The 27,541-nt window shown below is 29.8% G+C and overlaps 2 protein-coding genes across 4 annotated transcripts in view; both read right to left on the bottom strand.

Annotated features, from left to right (window-relative positions):
- Positions 1-2,506: 2,506 nt before the first annotated feature.
- Positions 2,507-7,786, bottom strand: LOC129910624 (V-type proton ATPase subunit d 1). Its single transcript, XM_055988057.1, has 3 exons — positions 7,477-7,786; positions 3,058-3,566; positions 2,507-2,998 (listed from the first exon to the last, which is right to left on the bottom strand). Exons 1-3 carry the CDS (start codon positions 7,595-7,597, stop codon positions 2,582-2,584), a joined length of 1,047 nt encoding a protein of 348 aa, XP_055844032.1. The 5' UTR covers positions 7,598-7,786; the 3' UTR covers positions 2,507-2,581.
- A 6,352-nt stretch (positions 7,787-14,138) lies between these two features.
- The window catches only part of LOC129912304 (neuroglian-like), an 83,902-nt gene continuing 70,499 nt past the window's right edge, over positions 14,139-27,541 (bottom strand). Inside the window, exons 5-10 of one of the 3 annotated variants that reach the window (XM_055990517.1) lie at positions 21,294-24,101; positions 21,066-21,233; positions 20,623-21,000; positions 20,450-20,556; positions 20,274-20,318; positions 15,326-15,523 (exon numbers count right to left, since the gene is read on the bottom strand). In XM_055990517.1, the coding sequence (XP_055846492.1) occupies positions 20,287-20,318; positions 20,450-20,556; positions 20,623-21,000; positions 21,066-21,233; positions 21,294-24,101 (3,493 nt within the window). In that variant the 3' untranslated portion in view covers positions 15,326-15,523; positions 20,274-20,286. Of the gene's footprint in view, positions 15,524-16,789; positions 17,111-20,273; positions 20,319-20,449; positions 20,557-20,622; positions 21,001-21,065; positions 21,234-21,293; positions 24,102-27,541 lie in introns of those variants that run through there. The other 2 variants (XM_055990515.1, XM_055990516.1) reach the window with 2 other exon arrangements.

A 27,541-nucleotide genomic window follows, 5' to 3' on the forward strand; every position in this document is an offset into this window, starting at 1 on the left:
AAATAAGAATTCTTATACAACAAAAAAGTTGAGATAACAATCAGACATAATCAGCCCTACCGTGAGTTTCACGTGAACAAGATTCCACTCGGAAAAATTGAATTTCACTTTTCTCTTATTGTGAGTTCCGGGCAAAAAGTTGTTCACGTTCGGATATATTCCGCTATTTTCAATTTTTTTTTTCATTTAATATGCGAGGTTAAGCGGAAAATGTAAATTCACTTCGGGTGAAACTCACAATAGCTTTTGAGATTCCGGGCGAACAAAAATATCTCGGGTGGAAATCATTTCACGTTGATATATTACAATGATATAGAATGCCTGTCTGTGTGTATAAGTTTTTTGACGACTTTTGGTTTTTCGAATTACCTAATTTTTTTTTTACCAAAAATAACGGTGTCTGTCACATACCGATTTGGAAAAAATTTAATTTTCTCAAACAAATTTAACTTTCTCAAAAACTACTCCAACAATTTTGTTACAAAAATTCATACAATATCATTTGTTTGTTTTTAAACAAGATCTATCTTTAAACAACGATTTCAAAGAATTATTGCATGCAAAAGCAATCAAATGATTTTGATATACATATCTAATGTATATTAGGGTGGGTCAAAAAAATCGAAATTCTTTTTTTTGATTTGGTACTCCGAAAAATCGATTGCCAGACACCTCTAGAATATGCACACCAAATATGAGCTCTTTATATTAATGGGAAGGTCCTCTGCTTTGCAATTTTCCATTTTTACATCAAGCTTCTACTAAAAAAAAATAATTTTTTTATTAATTGACTTTTTACCAAATTTCTTTTCATATTCTTGTAGGAAATTGAACGCTCTTCAAAAAAGGCCTTATACACTTTTTTCGTTTATCTAACCGTTGAATAGATATTTGAGGTCCAAAAATCGAGAAAATCTTTAAAAATTCGTTTTTTGTTCTTAATTTTGTAACAAATTGAAAAATTATAATAATCAAACGCGCAAGACGTATTCTTGTTGGAAATTGATTGCTCCACAAAAAAGGCCTTTTTTCATTAATCTAACCATTCTAAAGATAATCGAGGTCAAAGTTAAAAAAAAAATATAAAAACATTTTATATTTTTAAAAAATTTCCAATTCACTGAAACTTCATTATTTTCAAATTAGCAAGACATATTCTTGTAGGGGCTTAAACGTTCTACAAAAAATTCCGTGGAATCAAATTGATTGCCGTTTAGAAGATATTCGTATCCAAACCAATGCTCATTGATTTCAATAGTTTTCTTAATTTTTTTTAACTTTGACCTCGAATATCTTTAGAATGGTTAGATTAATGAAAAGAGTTAAGAAGACCTTTTTTGTGGAGCAATCAATTTCCAACAAGAATATGTCTTGCGCGTTTGATTATTATAATGTAAAAATGGAAAATTGCAAAGCGGAGGACCTTCCTATTAATATAAAGAGCTCATATTTGGTGTGTATATTCTAGAGGTGTCTAGCAATCGATTTTTCGGAGTACCAAATCAAAAAAAAGAATTTTAATTTTTTTTGACCCACCCTAATGTATATGTATGTACCTATGTGCATAAATTCAAAATAGAAATTTTGAAAAAATAATTTTTTTATAATTTTTTAAAAAATATAGTCTCAAAAATTTTAGCAACTAGAAGAGCATTTTTGTGCATTTTATTTTTTTTAAATAGCATCTGTATAGAAAAAATTAAGTTCCATACTTCGTGTTCAATTTTTGAATACTTAAAACATTTATGTATTAAACGATTAATGTGGAAATTACTGTTTTTTTTTTCGAAGCAAACATTTAAAATTACTACCAAAAGAAACAAATGCTGTGTAAGTTAAAATTATGCAAATAAACTCACCTTGAATATTTTCGTCCTGAAAGTTGGGCAGCTTTTATTCAAACATTTGATTTCCAACATACACTTCTCCTTCAAACATTTTATTCTTCAGTTAAAAGAAATGATTCGCCAATTAAAACGAAATTTTTTATTTTTTTTTAACACCAAGAGAATCAGAACATAAAAATTAAACAAAACACGTTTTTTTTTTGTTGGTTAAACCTGTTAGTTAATATATAACAAATATAAATTTAGATTATTCATCTTGATAGTTTACATGGTTTTGTTTTGTATATATATAATAATGAACATTCTTGAATATTTACAAAGAAAAAAGAAAAACAAAATACTTTTTATAAAAAAAAAAAAACAAATAAACAAACAATAACATATCGTTTTATCTTTAAACTGAGTTTACTCAAATAATACTATGAATTTAATTATTTTTAATGTTGAACAATATAATTTCAAATAATTTAACACTTTTTTCAATTTGTATGTTATTCCAATCTCGGTTTGGCGGATATAAAGGAATGTCAGGACTCATGAAACAAGTGTGTGTGTGTATGTGTATTGTGTATGCACATAATTTAGTTGTATTTTGTTTACTTTATTTTTTATTAATTTAAGTATAATATTATAATATTCACACAATAAAAGACAACAAATTCCAATAAGTTGTTTGTATATTTGTTTTGTTTGCGTAATTATAATTTTTTTTTTAATAAATGAAGTGAACCCATTTAGAAGATTGGAATGTAGTTGTCGATCTTCGCGCGATGTTTTTGTGCGACACACTCGGCAATCCAAACTATGTTCCGGCATTCCTGTTCCTTGAGCTTTAAGTAAGCGTAGAATACACCAAAGTGAAACTGTTGCAAGAATGCGTAGACGTTTAATTTGACTTCGTGTTCGAAGAACTTGTCCTCAAGAGTTTTATCTCCGGGATTTTGACCAGAACCATCGAAGAGGGCAGCATATTCTGCGTAATACTCAGCAACAGCCTTAACTTGATCGGGATCATCGGCTCTGGCTAAAGCAGCAAGACCATCTGGATTCATTTTACCACAACGTGGATACAATTTTGCGCGATCGTCCTTGGACAGCTCGGTTCCGAAAGAATTGATAGTAATAATTATTGCACGGCGATCAGCTTCAAACTGGATTTATTTGTAGAAAATTTTTATTTGATTAAAAAATTTGATAAATTTAAACTTACAGCCAAAATTTCACACATGACATCTGTAGTCGATCCACCAATCTTTTTGCAGAACTCATAGAAAGCCTCAAGGTAGGCCTTGTACAATGTATTACGAATGATTTCAATGTTCATCTCGTCCAAGTCCTGCTCGGAAATACAATCGACAAAGAATGGGGCAAGTGGAGTATCAACCAAAACGGCATTGTACAACTCAGCTGGAGTGGCAGCCACATGAATGGCTTCCATCTGTTCGAAACTGCCCAATGGATGACATTTTGGGATCAATTCAGAAATTGGCCTCTGATGAAGGGTTCCGGTGATAAGAAGAATGATATTATCAATCATGTAACCGTAAGTGATGAAATCTAAGAAACTGGCCAAGGGTTCTACAGCATGGTTGCGCAAGTGCTGGAACTCAATAACGAGTTTCTCTCGTAATTTGTCATCGATAACAGAGACAGAGAGTGGTGATGGTTCATTGGCAAGGAAAGAACCATAATCAGTGCCTTGAAGGTGGAGCTTCAAATCTGCCAAAAAAAAAATAAACAAGAAGCAGATTTTTAATAACGTAACTAGTACAAATACTTCAGGTAAGCATGGTTTTCTTTCTAATTTTTTCAATGTAAAAGTTAAATTTTTCTTAAAAGTGTCTTCAAATACAGTGGTGTTCCAGTATAACGAAGGAGTCAATTCGTTATATCGAAAATTCGTTATATTGAATACGTTTTTTATACAAATCTTTAGGTAAATAGAAAGTACAATTGTATTTTTCTATATGTATGTTTTATGTGACCAATTTTTTAATGAATATTTGTAGATTTATGTTTGGTAATGCACGCTATTTTGGTCAATTGATTTTAAATGCAAATAAAAAAACTTTACTCCATCTTTTACCCAACGTTTCGTCGCTACTCACGACTTCTTCAGGGGTTTTTATGATGTGTTGTTTTTTGTTGTTGTATTTTACATTGTTTTGTTGGTTTTGTTTTTTAAATTTTATTTTTATTTCGTTTGAAAGAGGAAAATGAAAATGAAAGAAATATATTTAAACTAATTAATAAATTAACATTAAAAACAAGAGACTAATAAATTAAAAAGACAAACATAAATTATCACAGTGCCATATAATGGCATTTTAAAACCGTATAACGGTTTTAAAATGTTGGATTTATTTTGTTCTCACAACTTATCGTTCAACTTATCGTTTGAAATTTCACCTAAGCGCAAAAAAAAAGATACTGTTGAAAAAGCAAAAAAAAAACTCAAAAATCGTTTTTCTTGATTTTTTTCACGTTTGTTTTTTTTTTCAATTTAAAAAAGAAAAACAATTTTCTGTTTTTAAATTTGACTTTTATGTTGTTTTTTTGTTTTTAACTTAGAAGATGTGTCTACGCCTACAGATTTCATTTGCAAAAGTCAATAAATGATGTTTTAATCAGTTAATGCAAGTTATAAAAAGTAAAAATATATTTTGCAATAACCCCCTAGGGTCTGTAAGAATTTCATGTTTCATACATTCAAATCAAAGACTCATTAAATACACCAATCATTTTAAGTTATCACTCATATGCACATACTTTCAGTTGGTCCTTTGTCTATCACGTGTATTTAGACCTAAAACAAGCTAACAGCGTCATTTAAAAAAACAAAATTAAAATCAACTTCCCTTAAAGAAGTTTGGTATGAAAAAAACACACTCAACGGAATGGTAAGTTTCTGAGTATTGGAAAATTTTCATCGCAATTGTGCCCTAACATTATCCATGTTCTATTATGCGTTTTTGTTAAATCTAAAAACCAATCTACAAAATAAAAAACAAATAACCAGGTTCATGTAGAATAACAAAAATTATTAAACTTTTTTTTGGTAGACATGATTTTAGTTCAAAAATCAGGAAAATCAGAATCATGATACCTATCTGGCAGCCCTGCTAATGTCGATTTCCATTTGAAACATGTATCAGATTCAATGATCCTTCATGGTAAATGGATTCATTTTTATTTGTAACTGTGAGATGCCTTTTTGAATTTGAGATATCCGTATTTTTTGACAGTAAATAAAAAATAATTAATCTTTTGTGACAAATGGAAATACATATTTAATGCATATACAGAAAATTCTGCTCTGAATTGATTGATTACAATCGATTAATATTTAAGGCTAGTTTTGAGGACTAGCATATCAATTGTAACAAGTCAACTTTAAAAAATTTAAATAATTATCAATTTTATTTGTATGCATAGCACAATGATGTTTTTTTGTAACGGGATTTCTATAGATTATTTTGATACAAACTAAATTTTCGAAAACCAGTTTTTTTTAATAATTAAAAACTAAAAAACCTTTTTGGATAAAATCGATGCTCCCAAGTCTCGAACTCTAACAGCAGAATTCAGAGTCGTCACTCAAGTAAAAATATTACTCATTATTATTACTCACTCAAGTAAAAATATTGCTCTTGCGTTTGGCCCACTTAAGGTATTCGTTCTCGTTACCATAAGAAAACCTAAGGATTTCTTTGATTTTAGCTAATGAATACCAACTGAGGAAATTTTGAAGTAAATGCGTGAGCATACACTCAGAAAACTCATCTCAGACTTGTGCTAGAGAAAAAATTTTATTTGAGTGACGACTCTGATTTCCGCTCGCCCTATTATGGTCGTTTCAAATCAAAAGTCCCATGGAAAATTGAGCCGACATAAAAAAAATCATTCGCTTACTGGAAGGAAGCATTTATGAGGCAGCTGAACTTTTTCTAAAATTACGAGAAAATAATGAAGAACAGTTCTTGATATCCCTAATTTAATTAATTGATTCGTCTGTGAGATTCACTGGGTTAGCCTCAGAAAGCGGAGACAAGTCTCCTGGGCTTGCATCACTCCATATCCGCGGGCAATACAAAAAAACATACAATAATTATTTGATTATTTATCATTTGAAGGCAGTTGGGATAACTTTGCCGAAGATATTATTATAGGACTAGGTGAAGATGGACCAGAAATGTCCAGTTTATATGATAGCAATTCATAACTTAAAATTCTATTCACATCTTTTCATTTGTATAATTGGGCAGTAAATATCTTATTTTTATTTTTCAATTATTTTGGAGTCGTCACCATAGAAATCAATAATAAACAAATTCAGATTTTTCGTTTGTTTATTTTTTTTCTCTAGCATTTCTCTCATTCAAACAAGCATGATTTGTTGTTATTTTTGAGTTGATTTGTCGCAATGAGCCAATAAAATTGAGTTTTTTGTTTTTTTTTTTCTCAATTTTATTGGAAGGGAGAAAATAAACTCTGAGTCAGGACTTTTGATTTGAAACGACTTATATCTATAATTTTAAAAATTAAAAAAAAATAATAAATCTTTTTGAGCCTAAAAAAGCTCAATTCCAAGAGAAGTCTTTAAAATAATAATTACAAAATTGCAATTATGGTCTAGGGGTTAATTTTTTGTGAAAGTGATTTAAATGGATTTTGCCTGGGAGCTAAATCACCCGTCCTGAAACAAAACTGTACACTTTTCTTCAAATTTTTTTCCGGGAACGTTAACGGATAAATTAAAAAACTAAAAATTTGTATGGATTCACGACTTGCTTCTAAAAGGTAGATAAGTGGTTTTCAAAAATCGAAATTTTGATATAAGATAGATATTATTTGTTTTTTATATTATTAAAGAACACAACCTGAACATAAACTAGCAGCTTTAGAGGTATCCTGCTTTGAGAATAACAAAGAGAAAGGTTTACTATGTTGAACATTCTTTCAAAAAGATTCGATTTTTTTTATTTTCAATACAAAATCAGCTGCCCACATTTTTTAGATAGTACATATTTCTATTCATCTCGAGACTTTGTTGGCAGCAATTTGTAACAACGAATCAAGAATGTCAAATAAGAAAAAATGACTATAAGTTTTTAAAGTAATACAACAATTCAAAAGAATAAACAACAAAAAAATTAAATGGATTTTTTTAGGGTCATCGCCCAATCTCTTGTCATTTTTAAGAGCCGTCGCACTAACTATACTAAACTCTATAATTGTCATAATTTACAATGACCCATAATCATTTATGAAAATAATGTACATATATAGGTATCTATTTGATTGGAGATGAAAAATTCGCCTTTCCTCCAAATCTTACTTGTATCAGTAGTGGCAAATAATTTTTAATTAAATTCAACTTTTTCTGTAAACATAGGAAACTTTCAATCACAAGGTGATTAAAAAAGAGTTATCACAACATGAACATTATTGCAATTTCGATGGGAGTGTTGGTGAATTTTCTTAGCACTTGCCTTGGGTCACATGACCCAATCTGAATTTGATATTAAAATTCTTTCAATACCTCACAAGTATAAAGTTTTTTATGTTTTCCGATTAAAATATAATCAATATTGAATAGTTATAAATTTTATATTTTGTTTTAAATTACCTTCTAATGTCTCACACTGCACCAAATTTAAGTAATCTGCTTGTTTCAATATTCCACACTTAAATCCACGACAAAGTCCTTCAAGGTAGCCACCATCGATATTGAACATAAAACCAGTCATTTTTGTAAATGGATTTTGTTGGTTTTTCAAGCAAGATGAAGATTTATTTTGTTGAATTTGTGTTTTTTTTTCTTGTAGAATTAGAAAAAAATTGAGTTGAAAATTCCACGAAATGTGATTTTAAGGTATTTTTTTCACTTCTTATCGACCAACCACCACACAAATGTCATATGACCATTAATTTATTTTTTTTTTTCTTCACGGGCCTTGCCTTGACGTTTACGTTTTTCGTTAAATAAATCAACGAAAGATTTGAAGGGCCATCTGGAGGCGAATAGAAAAACGATGAAATGTACAGTAATGAGGAAAAATTCATATTTCAATCGATTTTATTAATTTATGGCGTTTTCCCTTTTTTTCATTATACATGATTTTAAGATTTTTGTTTAAAATTTTTAGATCGTTACTCCTCTACTCATCGAAATTAATTTTTTTTAATTGCTTCAGAAATGTTACGAAAATTATAATTTTTTAGCCTTAACTTTATTCACCTAAAAGCCTAGTACACACAGGTGAAGCAAGTCGTGAATCCATACAAATTCGTATTTTGTGTTCACCCGCGAACGTTCCTGTGAACCCTGGTGGAGAAGAAAGTGGAGATTTTTGCTTCACGAACGATGAAGTAGTTCACGAGCAAAATGTACGGGAATCTCTTTCACACAGATGAATTAATTAAAATTTTGAATTTTAGCATGAGTTTCTATGCCTCCTTTATATTTTTTCGAACAAATTAATTTGAAAATTGAAGAAAAAAAGGAATGTGTGTATTTTGTTGACTGTGTGCGTATTCATGAGATGAATGAATTTGAAGTTTGTACCAGCGATGAATGTCAAATGTTCACAAGCTGCGATGTGTTCACAATCACTTCACCAAAAGTTAGTATATACTACGCTAAAAAGTGAACAAGTACAAAAGTGAACATTTTCAAACTGATTTTGTGATGATTTCCCGAAATGAAAATTTTACAAAAATGATGCAAAAGCTTCTGTTTTTTGGTCTAAAAAATAATTGGTATATTGTATATTTGTATAATTTTTTGCGAAAAAATTGCGCTAGCGAGGAAAAAAAATATTTCCACAAAGTAGTTAAGTTAATAATGAAGCTTCGCAAAACTCGGTTGAAATTTTTAAATAAATTTTAGCTCAGCGAAATTTTTTGGAGCCAGTTTTGTATATGGGAGCTAAAGCTCGATTTGCGTACTAGGCTTAAACAAGAAAGAAAAACTGGAAATACAATTACCAAACGAAAACACTTTTTCACATTTTTTGGCGTCAAAAAACATTTGCATGTACATTTCTGGACGAAAATTGATGAAACTTGGTACGCTGTAGGACACCAGTTCAAATTTCTAACATTTCAATACTTTTGATTAGGTAGGTACATTTTAATGTTTTGTATTTGAAATTATTACAATTTTTTTGTTTAAACTGTGTATATTTGGGTATCCGTTATTTCCCAACGTGATGTATTCGGGGGAGACATCCCCTAGATCGAAAGTTTAGGACCTAAATAAGGCGAATTTAGCAATTTGGAGACCATTAACCCTAGCCTCTAGTGTAATACATTCCCCATACAAATTTGTATGGGAAATTTTTAACTTTTAAGCCTGGTACGCTGCTCGCGCTAAATTTTAGCCAAGATAAAATTCCCATACAATTTATCGATAATTTGTATGGGACTCATTTTAGCTGGGCTAAAATTTTTCGATAATTTGTATGGGAGCTAAAATTTAGCGCGAGCAGCGTACCAGGCTTTACATACAATTTTTTTTCGCTCGGGTTAAATCATCCATTTTTAAAATGTTTGTTGATTTTGGTTGGAAAATAGTTATTTAAAAGATCACATTCAAAATTTCCCGTTAAAGTTTAATTCTTTAATTTTCGAGAAAAATAAATTTATTTATTTTTTTATTTTTATTTTTTATACGTTTAATAAAAACGGCAAACATTTCAAATAAAAAAATTCGTTAAAGTATTAAATTTTTTGATTTATACACAGATTTTTGAATGCAATATTTGAAAAGAATTAAAAACCAATAAAACTGCATCAAAAATTGTGTAATAGATGGTGTACTTTAAGACTAATAAAATAGAACGTAAAAGCAAAGAAAACAGCCAATAATTTCAAAAACCTAAATAAAATATAAAAATTAAAAAAAAAAAATTAACCTTATTTGTCAACTAAAAAAAAAACTTTTCGAAGAAAATCTTTAAGCAAAGCTTTTTTTAGTTTGATTTTGTTATAAGAGTTCTTAACTCACTCTTAGTAGGAGTTTTGAGGAATTTTTTAAGCGGAATATGATTAAAAATTTATAATTATATGGCTAGTTGAGGGAGGGAATGAAGTTTTGAGGGTTTTCAGTTTTTTTTTTCTCGTCGGGTCTTCTTTTTGTTCGACGTTGTTTTCTTCCGGGTTTTTTCGGTTTTTTTTTTTGCAAAAACCGGTTTAAACCGGGAGGACAAGAAACCGAAAAACCTCACTTACCAGATTTAAGGCTTGAATAACCAAGGTTAGTATACGCTTCGAATGAATTACTGCGCCGTTACCGTTATTCATTTCCCCTCTTTATTTTTAATAATAAAATCCAAAATAAATTTAATTTTTTTAAAAGTGTCCAGTTTTATTTATTATTCCATTCATCAATACATCATTTCGATCATTCACAATAAATTATTATGTTATACGACCTCTATTAACATCAATAATGATTTACATATTGAGACTCTATCACCTTAACTTTAATTTATTTTTTTTGGATCCTCTTTTCTTTTTATTAAGAAACATAATTTATTATTATTTATTGTTTTGTTTTTGGTTTTAATTTCTTATTCTACAATGTAAAATGAAAAGATATTGTACAGTATATATACTTGTATAAACATTGTGTATAATTTATATTTTAAGCTGAAGGTGTTATTTTATTTTTCTTATAATTTTATAAATAGACATATTAAACCATCATGTTTTTATTTTAATTATTATAATTATTAAATTCTGAAAATGCAATTGTTAATTATAATTTATTAAAAATCATATTTCCTATATGAGAATTTCAAAAAATATTTGAATAATAAAATAAAAATTATTTTGTTTTGTCTGAATACAAATTTTTTTTTGGCTCACATTATAAGAAATTGTTGTAGAGAAGAACTATTGTGATGTTGACGGACTAAAACTCTTCATTCTCAAGATCAAATTACATTTTGATTAAAAGACAGTGTGTGCTTCACTTAATTTTAAAAATATTTTTTTGCTTAGTTCCAATAGAGCGGAATACGGCAGTGAATGTTTTTTTTTTTCAATTTATTTTTTTTTCTGTTGAAATAGAAATTTATCTAAATTTTAACATTCCTATCAATTTGGTAAAAAAATTATTTTTTTTTTTGTAAACATTTTATGAGCAATTTGTTTATAGCCTGATTTGATGAAATTTTTATAGAATGCGAGTAAAAAAATCAAACCTTCACAAACTGACTTGATAAAGTCGATATTTTAAAACAAAAAAATCTTAAAAGGCAAAATTACTTGATATTATTATTTAATGGATGCCAGAGCTTATTTTACTAAAGAATTAGGGCATAAGAATTTATTAAAAAGCCTTTTGGTTCTTAAGGCCTGGCAAACGTTATTAAAGGGTTTCATCTTAATTTCTCTTTACACATCGAACTCTTATATTTTTGAACGAAAAGCTACAAATAATTTTCAAGCTTCTTAAATCTGCATTTAATATAGGTATTTAAAAACTCATATATAAACAACTCTTCAAATAAAAATTTATCAAGTTTACGTTAAACAAAATTTAACATTAAAATTTAATTAATTTATAATTAAGAAAGGCAAACATATAGCATACATTTTTATTTTTGTGAAAACAAGTATTTTTCCATAACGACAATCATATACATAAATATAGTAAATAGTTAAATGAGTACTTATTAGAAAGATTCACTTAAAGCGTTTATTCACATTAAAATTTTTTTTTTTATTATTTCTTCACATTTTTTTCACAATTATTTTTATATAACATTCCTTCAGCAAAATAATCAGATCCTTTATTATGAAAATTTGTATTATCCATTTTGGTACAGTTATAATAAAATAATCCAAGCACTTTTCATTATCAATATATACTTTTCATTTAAATTTTTTACATGTGACTTTCATTTATTTTTTGTTTTATTTAATATTTAGTGAAGAGCTTTCCATAATACTTATAATAAAATTTATAAATATATTTAAAAATTGATTTTTGCATTTATTTTATTAAATAAATTTAGCTAAATGACCCTGTAATTGCGTGTGTGAAAAATAGAATGGTTTTTTATGTAAGTGTAAGCAAAAACAATATTTTTTATATGAACACAAAGCTTATTTTTTTGTTTCTTTTATTTCTAAGTAAATAGTATATTTTTAATAATAAGCAATTGAAATTTTAATAATTTAATATGTACAGTTGTACCTACACATATTTGCTGCATATGCGCCGCTTGTCATTGCCATTTGAGAAGGGGGAGGGGTATAATAAGAATACCTACCGATTATTTTGTATTTATATTATTACATTGATACACAATAAGCTTAATTTAAAAATGTTGTGCCTTTTAAAATGCAACACTCTTGTTGGCTTATGAACTAACTACAAAGTTTTGTATGGATTATTATTTTTTTTATTTTGCATGTTATATGTAACATTTACGTATGTATATAAAAATAGCATTTTTATTTATTTTTTGTTATCAATTTCATTTTATATAATTTGACCAAAATTTATTTGTTGAATTTTTATTTATTTAAACAATCAACGCGTTGGGTTTTTGTTAATTTTTTTTTTTTGAAGAATTCATCACATACAATTCGCTGTGAAGTTATTGGTTATTATTTTAAACTGACAATTATTTTAATAAATCAACGTTTAGCTATAAGGATTTAATTGCTTTTAGAGTGTTAAAAAAGAAAACATATCAAAAACAAGTTGTATTTTAAAACTCAAGATTATATGCAGTGGAATATTTGGATAAAAAAGACTTAGTTTAAATTTATATGGATAGAAAAACGAAGAAAACTGTCAAGTACAGAAAGTACGTCGCACTTTAAGTTCAAAAAGATCTGGTTACAACTTTTCAAACTTTTTAAGTAGTTAATGTGGTGAGAATTCAAATACAATGCTCAAGGTTTAAAAAAGTTCCTTTAAATTTGTTGTAAAAGACGCTGAATATAAAAAATATTCAACTATGGGGAAACTGGCCGAACTTCTTTTGTTAGAAACACGACAATTCTAAATATGAAGGATTTTTATCAGTCAAATTATTAATGTGTATGTAGGTGTTTCAAACTAAATTAGTATATCAGCTCCTAATGTAGTGCAGGAAAACGACGTTGGTGAATAAGTTATTTGAAAATAGTATCTATCGTAGAATCTACTTAGCATGTTTGACTCAACAAAAAATTATTTAAAGTTTTAAGCATTTTTATCTTTCGCATATCTGTAAAACTAGATTCACCGTCTAGTCTCAAGTGCGTTGAATCGTTTTAACTTAGACTTTACAAATTCATTAAAAAGTTGACATTTCGTAACTTAAGTCATTTGTTGAAAATCCGTCATAATTTCGTGTTATACATTATTTCAGAGTTTAGCTGTATACCTTTTAACTTGTTTTGGTCCGATGGTAATTATTAACCACAATTTGGTATTGGCAATTCAAAATATCGTTTTAACAACCATCGCAACTTTTTTGTATTTTGTTTTATTGAATACCTATTGCAAAAAATTTTGATCAATAAATTTGAAAATATAATTATCTCAGTAACTTTAGCTAAAAAGTTTTTCGGAAAGTCAAAAACTTACCAATCTTTAAACGGATATTCCAAATCCGGTTTTTAAAATCGATTGAAGATAAAGCGACATAGCATCACTGATCACCAGACTTCTTATTAGTTTTGTCCAAGCGCCATGAAACATCTATAGCCTCTAAACTTTGTGGTAATGTATTGTAAATACATTAGGTACAGTCCTATAGTGAATCCAGTTGAAATTTGTTATCTTGGAAACCTATCTTGGAATTTATTTCCAGGGAAAAAATGAAAGCAACTTTTATCCTAGCTGGAGAGATTTTTGTTGACACCGAGCTAGCTTGAAAAGGCTTTTGAGTGCGACTTCGACCCGCACTGTTATTTGGCTAGTTAAATCGTAGTCTACTATCTCCCTCACTTCACAAAATATGTGGGATTGTATAAGGGCCCCCTTAAGTGCGTTTCTTGTAATAAGACTCAAAAGCAGTATATTTGGCAGTGCAGAAATACGCCGTTCGCTCTTCTCTAATATTTAAGCATTTTTTTTTTTCAATTAATTATGTATCAAAACTGTGCATGCTGGACTAGGGCTGAAAAACTTTTATATTTAAGACTCTGTAGTTGCTTAAAACGCCTTGCTTAGTGTGGCTCAGTGACTTCTATTTTCTAAATATGTATTTGTAATTGCAATAGCTACATATAAATATGACAACAAAATATATACAAAAAATAAAACAAATGTAAAAAATCAAAAGTATGTGATTTAATTTATTCTCGCTTGAATTGAACTTATAACATTTTATTAAAAAAAAAAAAATAATATTTGAAATATTACTACATACAAATTAAAAAGCTGCTCGATATAATTATTATTAAATCCTAATGAAAAAAAAAAAAAAAATAATAAAATAAAGAAAATAATAAACAGATTCTATATTCACAAAAGTGTATTATGATATTTGTCTCTATCATGAATATTTTTTTGTTTATTTATATTAATAGTAATAATAATGTAAACTACAAAAATTGGATTTAATTTAACAAAATACTTTTTTATGGACGTTTATTTTTTTTGTGTTATCATTATTATTATTTATTATTATTATGCATTATTTTATACTCGTGTTTAAGAATTTGATCTGTAAAAATTTACACAGCTAAATAATTCAAGTTAAAAAAATAACTAAATTAACTTAACTCTTAAGTAGTATAACAACTCATTTTTGTTTTTTTTTATTTGTTTGTTTGTTGCTGTTTTTTCTCTTGTATTTTAGTCTAAACTGATTTATATAGTTAAAAATGAGTATAGGAGAAGGTAAAATACAACATTGGTTTGTTTTATGCTCTTTGAACACATAATTGTTATTTCATTGTTTTTATTTTATAATAAAAATTATATTTTGTTAATTTACTTGTGTGCTTTTAACTATTGAAATTTTATGTTCAGCCAAAATAAAAAAAAAAATAGAAATCAGTTTGAAAAGAATAATGTAATTCATTAACCCTTTATGCATTTGGGTAAATATTAGTTTTTTTTTTAATGTATTTCATACATTTTTTTTCTTATATAATATTATTTAAACAATAGTAAATTAATTAGTATTTATAGCTGCAAGCCATTATGTATAGGCAAAACAATCGAAGGCTGTTTGTTTTTTTTTGTTTGTTTAATGAATTTTAACTTAAGCTGATAAAAAATTTGTTTTAAATAATAAATATATTCGACTTTGTTGTAAAAAAAAATTATATGTATATAAAAGAAAAACAATAAAATGAGATTCTTGTATATTAGAAAGAGTTTGAAATAATAAAATTACACATTGTTTTAACTTATACACGAAAAAGGCTTCTCTTTTAGTTATGCTAAAAATATGTTATATATTAATTTTTGTTTTCTTAAATATTTCTGTTTGTTTTTTTTTTTTTTGTCATTACTGTGGGTAAAAGAGATAGAGATAGGGGAAGTTTGTGAAAGTAAAAGGGAAGAGAGGTGAACACTTAAACATAAGTAGCTACAGCATTGGAACCTTGTGTGGATGGCGCTTGCTGATGAGGGGTGGGCTGAGGACTCACTGGTGGTTGAAGTTTTCCTGGAACGTACTGACCTATAAACGAGCCGTCTTCGGTAAATTGTCCTATAAAAAAATAAGAAAAACATAGAAAATTTGATTGATTAATTTGATCTAAATAAGAGGAAAAATAATGTTAGTTTAAAAAAAAAGTTAATATGGAAAATTGTTATTGAAGTGGACGAAAGACTATCACTTCACTTAACTTATGTTAAGTTACTTTTGTTATTTTAATTTTAAGTTAGTTAAGAGAAATTGATTAGAAAACAAGCAATTTCAACGGGACTATTTTTCAAAACCTTAAAACTCTGGGAAAAAGTTTTGAAATTGATTTCATATTTAATAACACTGCGAGTCAATATTTTTTGAGTACGGGTACATACTTTGTATATAAACTTTTATTAATTAGACCTTGTGGTTCATGCAAGGAAGAGGAATTGTAAGGCCATTATTTTTGTTGTTGTCTTATCCTTATACAAAAAGAAAATAGAATCTTAAGCGTTCTGATATGGAAGAAAAAAAAAAAACTCCTGGAACAAGCGAAAACAAAACCGGAGGGCTTGCCACCGACATCTGAGGTCAACCCGGCAAAGCCCACAGTCGGAACAGTAGGGTGACGCAGATACGTGCGATATAATTGATTCCATCGACATCATAACAGCTTCCAACAGAGGAAGAAGAAGAGGAATCCATTAAAAAGGTGTCATGTCAGTTGACAAGCCATTTTGTATATAATTCAATGTTCAGAGGTGCCCCGAATGCTTCATGTCTTGAAAATTAAGCCGATTTTTTTTAAAGCTATCTTTAAAACAGTATTAAAAATGGATCTAAAAGTAGAATTTCATTTCAGACTGTATTCATTAATACCGAACTTTAAGTCCTTTTTTCGAATACAAAAATTTAAACAATTAAAACAAATTTGGTACTAAATATTGCCTGCAACCAAACTTTCCCGCGAATAAAAAGGAGAAAAAACAGCTCTTTGGAAACAATTTATTTTATTTCAAGCTTTGCCACCACCTCTTTTGGTTTGTAGGGAATTTATTGTTTTTCCAAATCTAGCTTTAAATTACTTTTTCACTAGATAGAAACAAATTATATTTGTTTAATATTTGGTTTCTTATTTATCAAGAAAGAAAGAATATATCGAGAATTTTAAATGTTTAGTAAGATAGGGAAATAACTTTTATAATAATATAAACCCATAAACCATTAGGAGGCATATTTAACACATATAAAAACCACCACCAGACAATTAATATTATTTGATATTATTATTACAACATAAATTTAAATATAGGTAAATATAAAAAAAGCAAACATAAACTCTACCTCTAATAATTTGTAAAGTAAAACAGAAAAACATGACGTGTTGTTGATTTAAAACGAGACATCCAATGTCGGAATGTAGTAAACAGAAGGTAACAATTTCGAAGCACTTGTATCATAAAATACAAAATTATTTTGTTTTTGTCGGCTTACACTACTGTTGGTTTATTATTATTTTTTTTTTTGAAAATTTGATTTCGTTCTTTTATATTTTTTTATCTTAAAATAAAGGCAAATTATTTATATATGAAGTACAGGGTTGACAGGATCATCATAGTCCCTTTCGTCCGTATTGGCCAATAAATGAGCCATCTTCGTTCATGCCTAATAGAAAAATTTATAATTAAATAAAAAATTAAAAAAAAAAAAACAAATAATAAAAAGTAAATCAAATCATTCTAGAATACAAGAAAAAGAAGACCTGAAAATGTTTAAGCTGAAATTGTGTGTATGTTTCGACAGTGTTAATGGAAATGAGTTCGCACATACACTTCTATAATACACAGATTTTTTTCCCATAAAGTTTATTTTATTTCTTATTTATAAGGAGTTTAGAGAGTTATAAGTTCGAATTTGAATATGAAGGCGAAGAATACGAAAAATAAAAAAAAAAAAAAAACGTTCAAAACGATATATATGTTTCCTCATCAAAGTAAGGCATCCAATCTAATATCAGAAATGTTTGGTTTAGAGGAGTGCGACACCGTTTCAAACTTATTCGAGAATGTTCATAGACACTGTTGCTGTTGGTGTGTTCAACGAAGAAATTATTGACGTTAAGTTTTTCTATAGACAAAAATGTTACGCATACGCCACAGTGACTGCTTGAATTTAATAAAAAATCTCAGACCTACTGTTTTCATTCTGTGGTCAGAAAAAAAATAAGCGCAATTAAAAGTTTAATTATTTAGAAAAAACACATTTTGTAAATTATGTAAGTGATTTTAAGCAGCACTGAAATTGTTCCTTTTACTTTATAAGTTTCTTACCATAACATATTATAGAATTAACAAGTCTATTAATTAAAATATTCAAATGTTAAAACTAGACCAATTCTAAGTCAGTTTATTTAAAAAAAAATACTATGTATTTTAAACATAAGTAGGTACTTTATTGTAATAAAAAATAAGTCTCAATAAATCTAAATTTGAATTTATTTAGAAAAAATGTTGCAAGTACGGTATAGTGACTATGATTTGAAAATCATAAAAATTTGAAAATAATGACCTTCATTGACCATTTTCCCATGATCATTATTTCATTGGTCAGTTGAAATTTTATACATATAGGAGTCTGAGAAAAGACCAAATTTGAAAATTTGTAGAAGAACTTTCTGTTCAAAATTTGTAAGGCAAAACATCATAAAAAATTAAAATTTATTAGTTATAAAGGTTACAAAAGGGGGAATGCAAATTTTGTTGTAGTTGTTTTACTGTGATTTTATATGAGGGGCCTTAATTTGCTAAACCAAAAAGTGAACCAAGCTAAGATTTTGTAGTGGGTAATATAATTTCTGCATTGAGGCCAGGCTTGCCATGAGTTAAGAATTCATTTCATATCACTTCATGTAGTGAACATTTCCTCCAAATCCATCGAATGAGACATCAAATGAAAGGTTTCTTTAGGCTCTATTCGAGCTGAATTATTTGCAATATAAATACACATTTTTTTTACATTTTTCGGAAGCAGATATGTTCGGATCAAAGTCTCGAAACAAGTTCTGGTTTACAGATATGGGTGAACAGTGAACATTCAGTTAAAAAAAATTACAAATTAATTTTTTTTTATTTTCGAAAAAAAAAAAAAAAAAATATGTAGGAAATATATTAAATGTCCCTAAAAAAACGTATTTTCATAAATTTACTCCAAATGCATCGAGTGGAGGTTTTTTTTAGCTCTGTTTTAAAATAACTGAAAGCCTAGTTTTTTGGGGGTCGGGTTGTGGAATTATTTGCAAGCGAAATATTTTTTTTTTTTTTGATTTGCGAAAAAAATCTAATTCCCTTTCCTAAAAACTGTGAGACATCAAAAGAAAGGTCTCTTTAAACTCTAGGCCTTTCAAACGTTTCTTGGAGGTCGGGTTACATTCGGAAGCAGATATTTTCGGATCAAAGTCTCGAAAAAAAAATTGATTTACAGATATTAGTTTACAGTGAACACGTGAACAGGCTTATATATAAAATCTAATTTTTTTATTTTCGAAAAAAAAATTCAAGGGTGAGAAACTGACAAAAGAATGCAATTTTTTGAATGGCGTATTAAAGAGATTTTTTTTGGCTCAAAAAAGTTCATAAAAATCGCCATATTTTTTCATAGATATTTTTGCATTCAAAGATTGCTGATTTTATGGATTTTTCAACATTCTTTTCATTGAAAGTGGTAATTTTTTTTATAAAGAGCTCACTTTTTAAGCTATACACCATATCGAGAAATAAACAATTTCCTGGATTTTTTCGGTTATTTCTCATGTTTTTCATGAAAAATGTGTGCTGGAAAATTTCGGATTTCTCATCAGCACCTCAAAAAAATGAAAATACTAATTAAAAACTATTATACCGAAACTTTCCACAATAAAAACAAAAGAAGTGTTTTTTATTACGATTGGGCTTAACTGTACAAAAAAACGCATCGGGCTTAGCCGGAAATCTTGGCAGCACTGCATATTGAATGTTCCGAAATCAACAGCCACAAAAATCAACAGCATTTTACATGTAAATTGCTTAGTCTCGACTGCGTTTTTTTGTCCAGTTTAGCCTGGTCCTAATAAAAAACACACCCAATGTGACTGGGAAATGGTTTTTATTGGTTTAAAAAAAAACTTAGGTAAAGCTCAATGCGCACATGATGCGACCAAAGCAAAAGCGTGAAGATCATATAGAATGGAATGGTAATGGTCTTTTCAACCCCGTTTAAGCAATAGTTATGATTTTGTAAAATATTACCACAAATAAATATTTTAATAGGAAACCACTTTAACAATAAAATTGCTCTTATTTTTGGTATTTAAATTTTTGTATTCAAGATGTATCAAGTAAAAATTTTTCAGCAAGAGATGTGTGTTATGATTCTAAAAATGGGGAGCATGTTAGTTAGTATAATTTCTCTCAAATCGAAATTAACGCACAATTTTGTTTTATAAAAATTCCAAACACCACACAAAACAAAGTTAACATAATTATTTAATAGCGTAATAAAGGTTATTTATTTATGGATAATTTTTATCACCTTGAAAGCTTAATTTTGGATTTTGAATATTTCTATGTTCAATCTGGACATGTACTTAATTTTCAAAGTACTTAGCTAAAATATAAAAGATTTGGAAGTGATTTTTTCTTAATTTTTGTATTGCATATTAGCAGTTTATGTAGTAGGAACAGTATTAGAAACAAAATGGAAACAAAACCTTAACGCCGTCAATTATTGATTAATTTTTTTAATTTAAATTATTGCAGCGTATCGTGTGTTTAAGCGAATTATTAACATTTACCTGTGTCACTGCATTAAATTTTGACTGCACTTTGAATTTTGCGACCTCATTTCCATAACACATAATCAAACATAAAAATGTAATATGTAATTTGTTGTTGTTTTTTTTGACATAACACAATATAGTAATATTACAAGTGCATTTTTTCGTATCAACTTTTTAATATCAAAACTCACCTGTATCCCCATCACCATATTCAGCCATTGAATCCGTGTCGCTTTCGACACCACCTGGCTTATTCGCCGAACTCACTGATTGTCTACCCGCACTCTTGTTATCCAAGCTGTTGAAACAAAAATACAATTTCAATTTATATTCATAATGTAATTTATGGATGAACAGTTCTTACGGTTGGGAATATTCATGGAAACCACCTTCATCGGGATAATCACGACGCCCATTGGCCAATTCTCGGTCATGAACATCATACTTTCCACCACGATTTCTTCGAATGATGCAAATAATTATGAAAAGTATGATGATGATGGCCAATGCCAACATCATTCCAATGAACCATCCAGCATTGGCAACATTCTCATTTGGCACCACAATTGGTCCATCAACGCCATTTGTATCGATTTGTTTCGATTCACTTTCTTTCATGAAATGCCCATCAACTGAAACCACTCGGAATTCGTATACTGTATCTGGATCTAGGCCACGAACAATTTGGAAATCGTCGCCTAGTTCTTCAGTAGTTTGTTGCCATTCATTATCTCCCACAACCCTTAAAGTGAAGAATAGAAAATGTGAATTTTATAGAAGTATTTTTTAATGATCACAATCACTAACCTGTATTTTGTGAAGAAGTGTGTTCCTGGATGACCTCCATCAACTGGTGGCTGCCATAAAATTTTGAATCTCGCAAAACCATTATCAGATGGCATTTGTTCCCAGCTAAAGCTTGGAACAGATGGTTCCAAAACACCTCCTGGTAATGTTCTCTTTTCAACGAAGTTTCTGAAAAGTAACAAATAAATAATTAATCAAAAGAAACAAATTGTTAAATTGAAATCTTACTCTTTGCCTTCACCCATCTTCGTTGTGGCAGTAATTGTTATCCTATATTTAGTGTTTGGTTTAAGTCCAGCCAATTTGGCTCTTGTAATGCGAGGATCCTTGATACTTGGAAGTCGTTCCTGTCGTTCTATTGCACTATTCTTAGGATCTTCGTAGTAGATTTTGTAACCGGTAAGCTTGCCATTAGGACTTAATGGTTTCTTCCATGACAACAAGAAAGCTGACGAACCTAGAGGATAAGCTTCTAGACTCTCAATTGGTGAGGGTACACCTTCGGGTGTATTGAAATCAATAACTGCACTGGGTGGACCATTATACCGTGAATTGTATGCCAAGACGCGAGCGAAATTCTTTGCATCTGGTTTGAATTGCGTGACTAATGCTTGATTAGAATCACCTTTGACATGGATTTCTTGTAGAGATTCTTCGCCTTCTTCATCGGTCCATGTTTGAATTTTGTAACCCTTGAAGTGGCCACGTATTGATTCAGGATTGACTGGATTCCAGCCTAGAATAGCTGATGTACTACTTGTAACCTGAATCATTGAGAAATTCGTTGGTGCCTCTAATGGTCGATCTTCTCCTGAATAACCAGTTACTTCTACAGCAGCAACATTAGATTCACCCTTTTGATTGATTGCAATGACCTTAATGAGATATTTAACAAATGTTGGTTGATCATTGACCACCAAACTGTTTTGATGCCAGTCGAAGATATCTTTATTTTCCCAGCTTGCAGCTGGAATATCTCTCTTCCATGAAACACGGTATTGGAAGTTTGGTGCATTGTGTTCGATCTCGGGCATAGGGGTCCAAGTGATAACTAAATTGTTTGGTTCGGTTCCTTGACCTTCGACGTTGTCGGGATTCTTGTATGGCACATCTGGTTGTGTGGTACAGGAATCACTGTGTTCCGAAGGAGTAGATGGTCCAATTTTATTGAAAGCAATAACTCGGAAAGTATAGTTGGCCCATGGGGTCATTGGAATTGTATAACTGAAATCGGTTGATGGAACTTTCTCAAAAGCAGCATCCCATGTTTGCGGAGTAAAGGATGTATTGTATTGTATGGTATAGTGCAAAATTGGTGAACGATTGTCTCCTTGAGGTTTCCAGTTAATTTCAGCTTCTCTGGCTTTACAATTAATACCAACCAGACTGGGAGGATTTGGTACATCTTGGACGATTAAATTCGCTCTAGCACTGGCTTCATCAAGTTCAGTACGGGCTACACAAGTATATTCTCCCGAATCAAGTTCCATAGTCTTAGAAATAGTTAAAGAGTTGTCAGTCGTTTTTACAAATCGTACTTGGTTTTCAAAATCAATGGGTTGACCATCTTTCCACCATTCGATTTCTAGCGTAAGTGTCTCGTCATGGGCTTCATTACAACGGAAGGTAGCTGATTGTCCTGCAGCGACTTCATAGTTCTGTGGTTCTTGGGTAATTCGGGTGTGTTCCTTGACTACTAAACTTCCATTGGCTGATTTGCTTCCAAATTTGTTAGCAGCATGACAAGTGTATGGACCATCATCACCAAATCCGATTTCAGATATATGAAGATCACCGTTAGTTTGAATAACATATCGTCCACCAGTCAGTTCTAGACCATTTCGCATCCACTTAACCTTTGGTTTGGGGGCACCGAACACACGACATCTCATTGTAACATTCTTTCCATCAACAGTGGCTTCTTTTCGTGGTGCTTCTTGGATCTCTGGGGGCAGGGCAAGAACATTGACGTAGACATCTTTGTACACATAACCCCAGGAGTTGGTGGCGTTACAACCGTAATTACCAGTATCACCCTTCACTAGATCACGAATAATGATTCTGTTATTTTGAACGATACGACGAGGATTTGGTGGAGCTTCGGCAATAGGTTTACCATTGTGAATCCAATGAATGCTTGGTTCTGGATTACCAGCGGCTTCGCACTTAAATTCAACTGTTTCGTCTTCAGCGGCATTTTGGATCTCTGGTTCCACTGTAAAGTATGGAGTTGCCAAGACTTGCAAGTTTATCGAATATGACTGAGCATTTCCAACTCCGTTTGATACATCACATGTGTATGATCCAGCATCTTCGAACGCAACATGTCGTATGACCAATGACTTTCCATAATGCCCTTGTGTTATTCGATCGCTCCAATGTATAGGCTGCCCGTTTTTCATCCACACCGTTTGCGGGAGGGGCGTCCCGCCATATATACAATACATTTCTAATTTTTTGCCACGCGTTGCAACTTCATCTTTACGAGTAACATACTGTCTCACGGGTTCATGTTTATTTTGTGATGAGCTGATTCCAGTTTGTTTCACTTCCAACAACACTCGGTTACCAACTTTGTATTCACTACGGAATACCGAAGTTGCTGAGCAAGCATAGAAAAAGTCTCCGGAGGCATCTTCACGTGTCACATTGGAGAACCACAGAGTACCCTCGGGATCCAATGTCATGCGGGAGTTATTGATACTTTTGATTGAACCATCGGATTGTTGGATCAACCAATTAACTATTGGTTTTGGCCAACCATCTGGAGGTTGACATTGCAATGAGAAGGGTTCACCTTCATTGGCTACTGTTGTCTTAACGGGTTCATCTTTGAAGGCATTCAAATCGGCTTTGCGGACAAATACCGAATTCGAGGTGGCAGTTCCGAATTCGTTCTCAGCAAAACACTGATATTGACCCATATCTTCATCTTTGGGTGCGGTGATAACGATTGTACCACGACCCGGTTGTTGCAGCATACGATTGTCATAAGCTTGCCAGTCAAATTTTTTGCCGTTCTTAACCCATCGGTATCTGGAAGAAACAAAAAAAAAGAGGATTTTGTTTAATAAAGAACTTGGTTACAAGAATCTTAAATATTAATAAATACATTTTGGGAGGATTGTGATCGAGATTGAGAGAGTGAAATATTTTAAGGGGTTTTGGGAATGAAAGGGATTTAGGAACCTGGTTTTAATTCGATTTATTTGGTCTACTTCCAATTTACTAGGAAAATTGAATCATTCCATTCACTTAGATAGCAGAATGGGTATATCACATGACAAACCCTAGACAATTGAACACAATTTTACCCCATTGTGTTTAGTCACCTTAATTATGTTAGTGCTTCTAATTGATTTTGCTGTTACGCTTCATCATAATAATCACTCTGACGAGCCAAGGATTGATTACAAGAAACAAGAAGGCATAAAAAAAGAGTGAAAAATTCATCTTTAAACAAGTTCCTAATGGTAACGATATTTCATTTTATATAATTTGTGATTCATTCTATAAGATACAGATATACAAAGATAAGATGATGATGCTTCGTTCTAGATAGATTGTTTCTAATTGTCTTTGTTGAAAGGGAGTGGTTGACTTTTACTTAAATAATAATTTACATATAAGAACAATGAACTATAAAGTGACCTGAATCAAATTCCGTGGGATTTATAATGCTTATTTAAGAATTAAGAATAATTATTGTACTGTGTGCGGATATTTGCAATCAAGAAGTTGGAAAGTATATTTATGTATACTACTACGTATACATAAGAAGGAAGATGTAAAGAAACCGTTTCCAAGTAAATTGAAAAAGAGTTCAATCAAATTGATTAATTAGTCTGTGAGAAAGTGGAATCTGGAATAGAGATCAATTAGGCATTTTATCTAGATGATTTATAAGTATGTTGGTCATGTACATAATTAAATCACACCAACATTTCATAGACAAAAGGCAAAAAAAAAGAGTTCTTTAATTGTTCATTCCATTAGCAGGTTTCTTATGGTGGACTTACACGAATAATAAATTGTCATGTGTTTTTATTCGTTATTTATTTTCTCACTTTATCGTATAAATTGTTTGCTTTTTTAATTAATCTCAAATTTCATTAAAATAGAGATTGTTGTCTGAGATCTATTGATCGAAATTAAAGAAGAAGTTAGTTCAGGCTTTAATTAGATCTGATAATATTCTCAGATCTGTCAATAGAGTAGTGTGGAAAATGCGGCCCACGTTAGTGGGTAATATGGCTCACCATTGTACGTTCAAAACAGTGATGGATTTGGCAGATATACGGATTTACTTTCTTAAATTAAGAAGTGTTAAATATTTTCTTAGCATTTTTGATAGCACTATTTAAAAATGATTTATGAGGTACTGAAAATTAAACTAAATAGAAAAAAGTACAGTGTGTGTAATATGGCCCACTTCATTAGTTGTCAAAATATAAAATGTCAGATTATATTTGAGTTTTGGTCTTTTAAAACTTAAATTCCTTTTTTAAGTTTTTTTTTTTTTTCAAAAGTGAACAATAGGTTGAAATAAAAAGATGAAAGTAAGCGGTTTACTGACTTTTCAGTGTAGAGATCGATCTAAAAAAAATTGGTTTCAGTGGGGTTCCTCAAGTTTCGATCAATGGACCTTTCATGTTTTCTTTTAGTCCAGTGCATTTATAATTTGACCCAGCAGTTTGTACCACCACCAAATTTTTTTTTGCTCATTCGATAGAACATTGCCTGAATATCATTACCCTGATTTTTCGCACTCGCGAAATTCAACTTTCGGCCGCCATCTTGGATTTTAGTTTTTGTTGAATATCTCGATTTCTATTTATCCTACATAAAAGTTGTGTATACAAGAAACGTAGGAAATTAAATTTCGCGCCTTTTATGTTCAGAACAATTTTTCGATGTTCTGAATATTAAAAAAGTTACAAGCCAACAAAGTAAAAAACACAGAAAAAAGTGACTATTTTAAAGTTTTCAGCACTTTTTATCATAATTATGAAAAAACGTACCGATTATTCACCTTAAAATTCTCTACAACTCTGCTATACATTTTTTTTTCTATCGCTATAAATACAAAAGTTATTAATACTTTTTTTTGTTAAAAATGCTCTTTTTTGTTTGTGTTTTTTATCTTTACTTTTTTCTTAATTTTTTTTTTACCAAATCTTGAATTTTAAATGATTAAAGAGTATTTTATAGCTTTATGTTACAAGAGAAAATTTAGGACCTGCAATTTTGTTATATTTAAGTCTCTTCATTTCGTAAAAAGGGGTATTTTTTTTAATAAAAAAAGTATTAATAACTTTATTAATTATAGCGATACAAAAAAAGTTGTATAGCAGAGTTGTAGAGAATTTTAAGGCGAATAATCTTTATTCGATACGTTTTTTCATAATTATGATAAAAAGTGCTGAAAACTTTAAAATAGTCACTTTTTTCTTTTTTTTTACTTTGTTGGCTTGTAATTTTTTTAATATTCAGAACATCGAAAAATTGTTCTGAACATAAAAGGCGCGAAATTTAATTTCCTACGTTTCTTGTATACACAACTTTTATGTAGGATAAATAGAAATCGAGATATACAAAAAAAACTAAAATCCAAGATGGCGGCCGAAAGGTGAATTTCGCGAGTGCGAAAAATCAGGGTAATGATATTCAGGCAATGCTCTATCGAATGAGTAAAAAAAATTTGGTGCTGGTACAAACTGCAGGGTCGCCCATATATGAACATCATAAATGCATTGGACTATTTGTTCAAAAATGATTTGCCATTATATTTGCCTTTTAGCAAGTCTAACATAATTCAATACATTTCAATCATATGAAAATAAATTTTACGTTCTTAACATTCTTCTCTTTTTCTTGTAAACCCATTTTTCTTTCGCTGAAAATGTTGGAATGAAAACATTAAATTTTCATTTAAATTGTTTCAAAAACAACTGATGATAAATTAATTTTCCCTTAATGTTTCAGAAAAAAAAAAAAATAATTTCTAAACTTTTAACAGTAACATTATACACCATCTTTAATTTATGGGTGGGTGGCAGAGTGTGAACATGGCTTTATGAATAATAAAAAAAAAAACACACAGACAAAATTAATCTTTAAAACATTTGAATGGCAAACTTTTCAATCTCATTCATGAAAGCGAAAATGTCCTTACCGAAATGAAAATCAATAGAAAAAAAACATTATTACAAAGTAAAAGAAAAAAATTTAAGGTTCAGTTGCATATGCCGTGTCGGCAAAATTGGAAATAAACAAACATTACATTCAGTGCCAATCTGCATTCATTCTTATAGACCAGAAAATTTTATTATACACCAGACTAAAGTTTTTTTTTTCTTTGCTCCTTTTTTGCCTTTGTTTAACTCACTTAAATCGTTTTCTTTTTCACACAGGAGTGGAAAACAAGAAAATCTCCTTAGGGTTTGTTTTATCGATTTTATATTCACTTCGGGGGA

The sequence above is a fragment of the Episyrphus balteatus genome, chromosome 2 (genome assembly GCF_945859705.1).
Source record: "Episyrphus balteatus chromosome 2, idEpiBalt1.1, whole genome shotgun sequence".
NCBI lineage: Eukaryota > Metazoa > Arthropoda > Insecta > Diptera > Syrphidae > Episyrphus > Episyrphus balteatus.

What these genes read in the sequence shown, in the direction of transcription:
- LOC129910624 (XM_055988057.1), bottom strand. Translation starts at nt 7,597, where the DNA reads ATGACTGGTTTTATGTTCAATATCGATGGTGGCTACCTTGAAGGACTT. An exon ending in GCAGTGTGAGACATTAGAAG is followed by an intron (nt 3,567 to 7,476) that starts GTAATTTAAAAC and finishes TTTTTTTGGCAG; the next exon opens with ATTTGAAGCTCCACCTTCAA. An exon ending in TCATGTGTGAAATTTTGGCT is followed by an intron (nt 2,999 to 3,057) that starts GTAAGTTTAAAT and finishes AAATAAATCCAG; the next exon opens with TTTGAAGCTGATCGCCGTGC.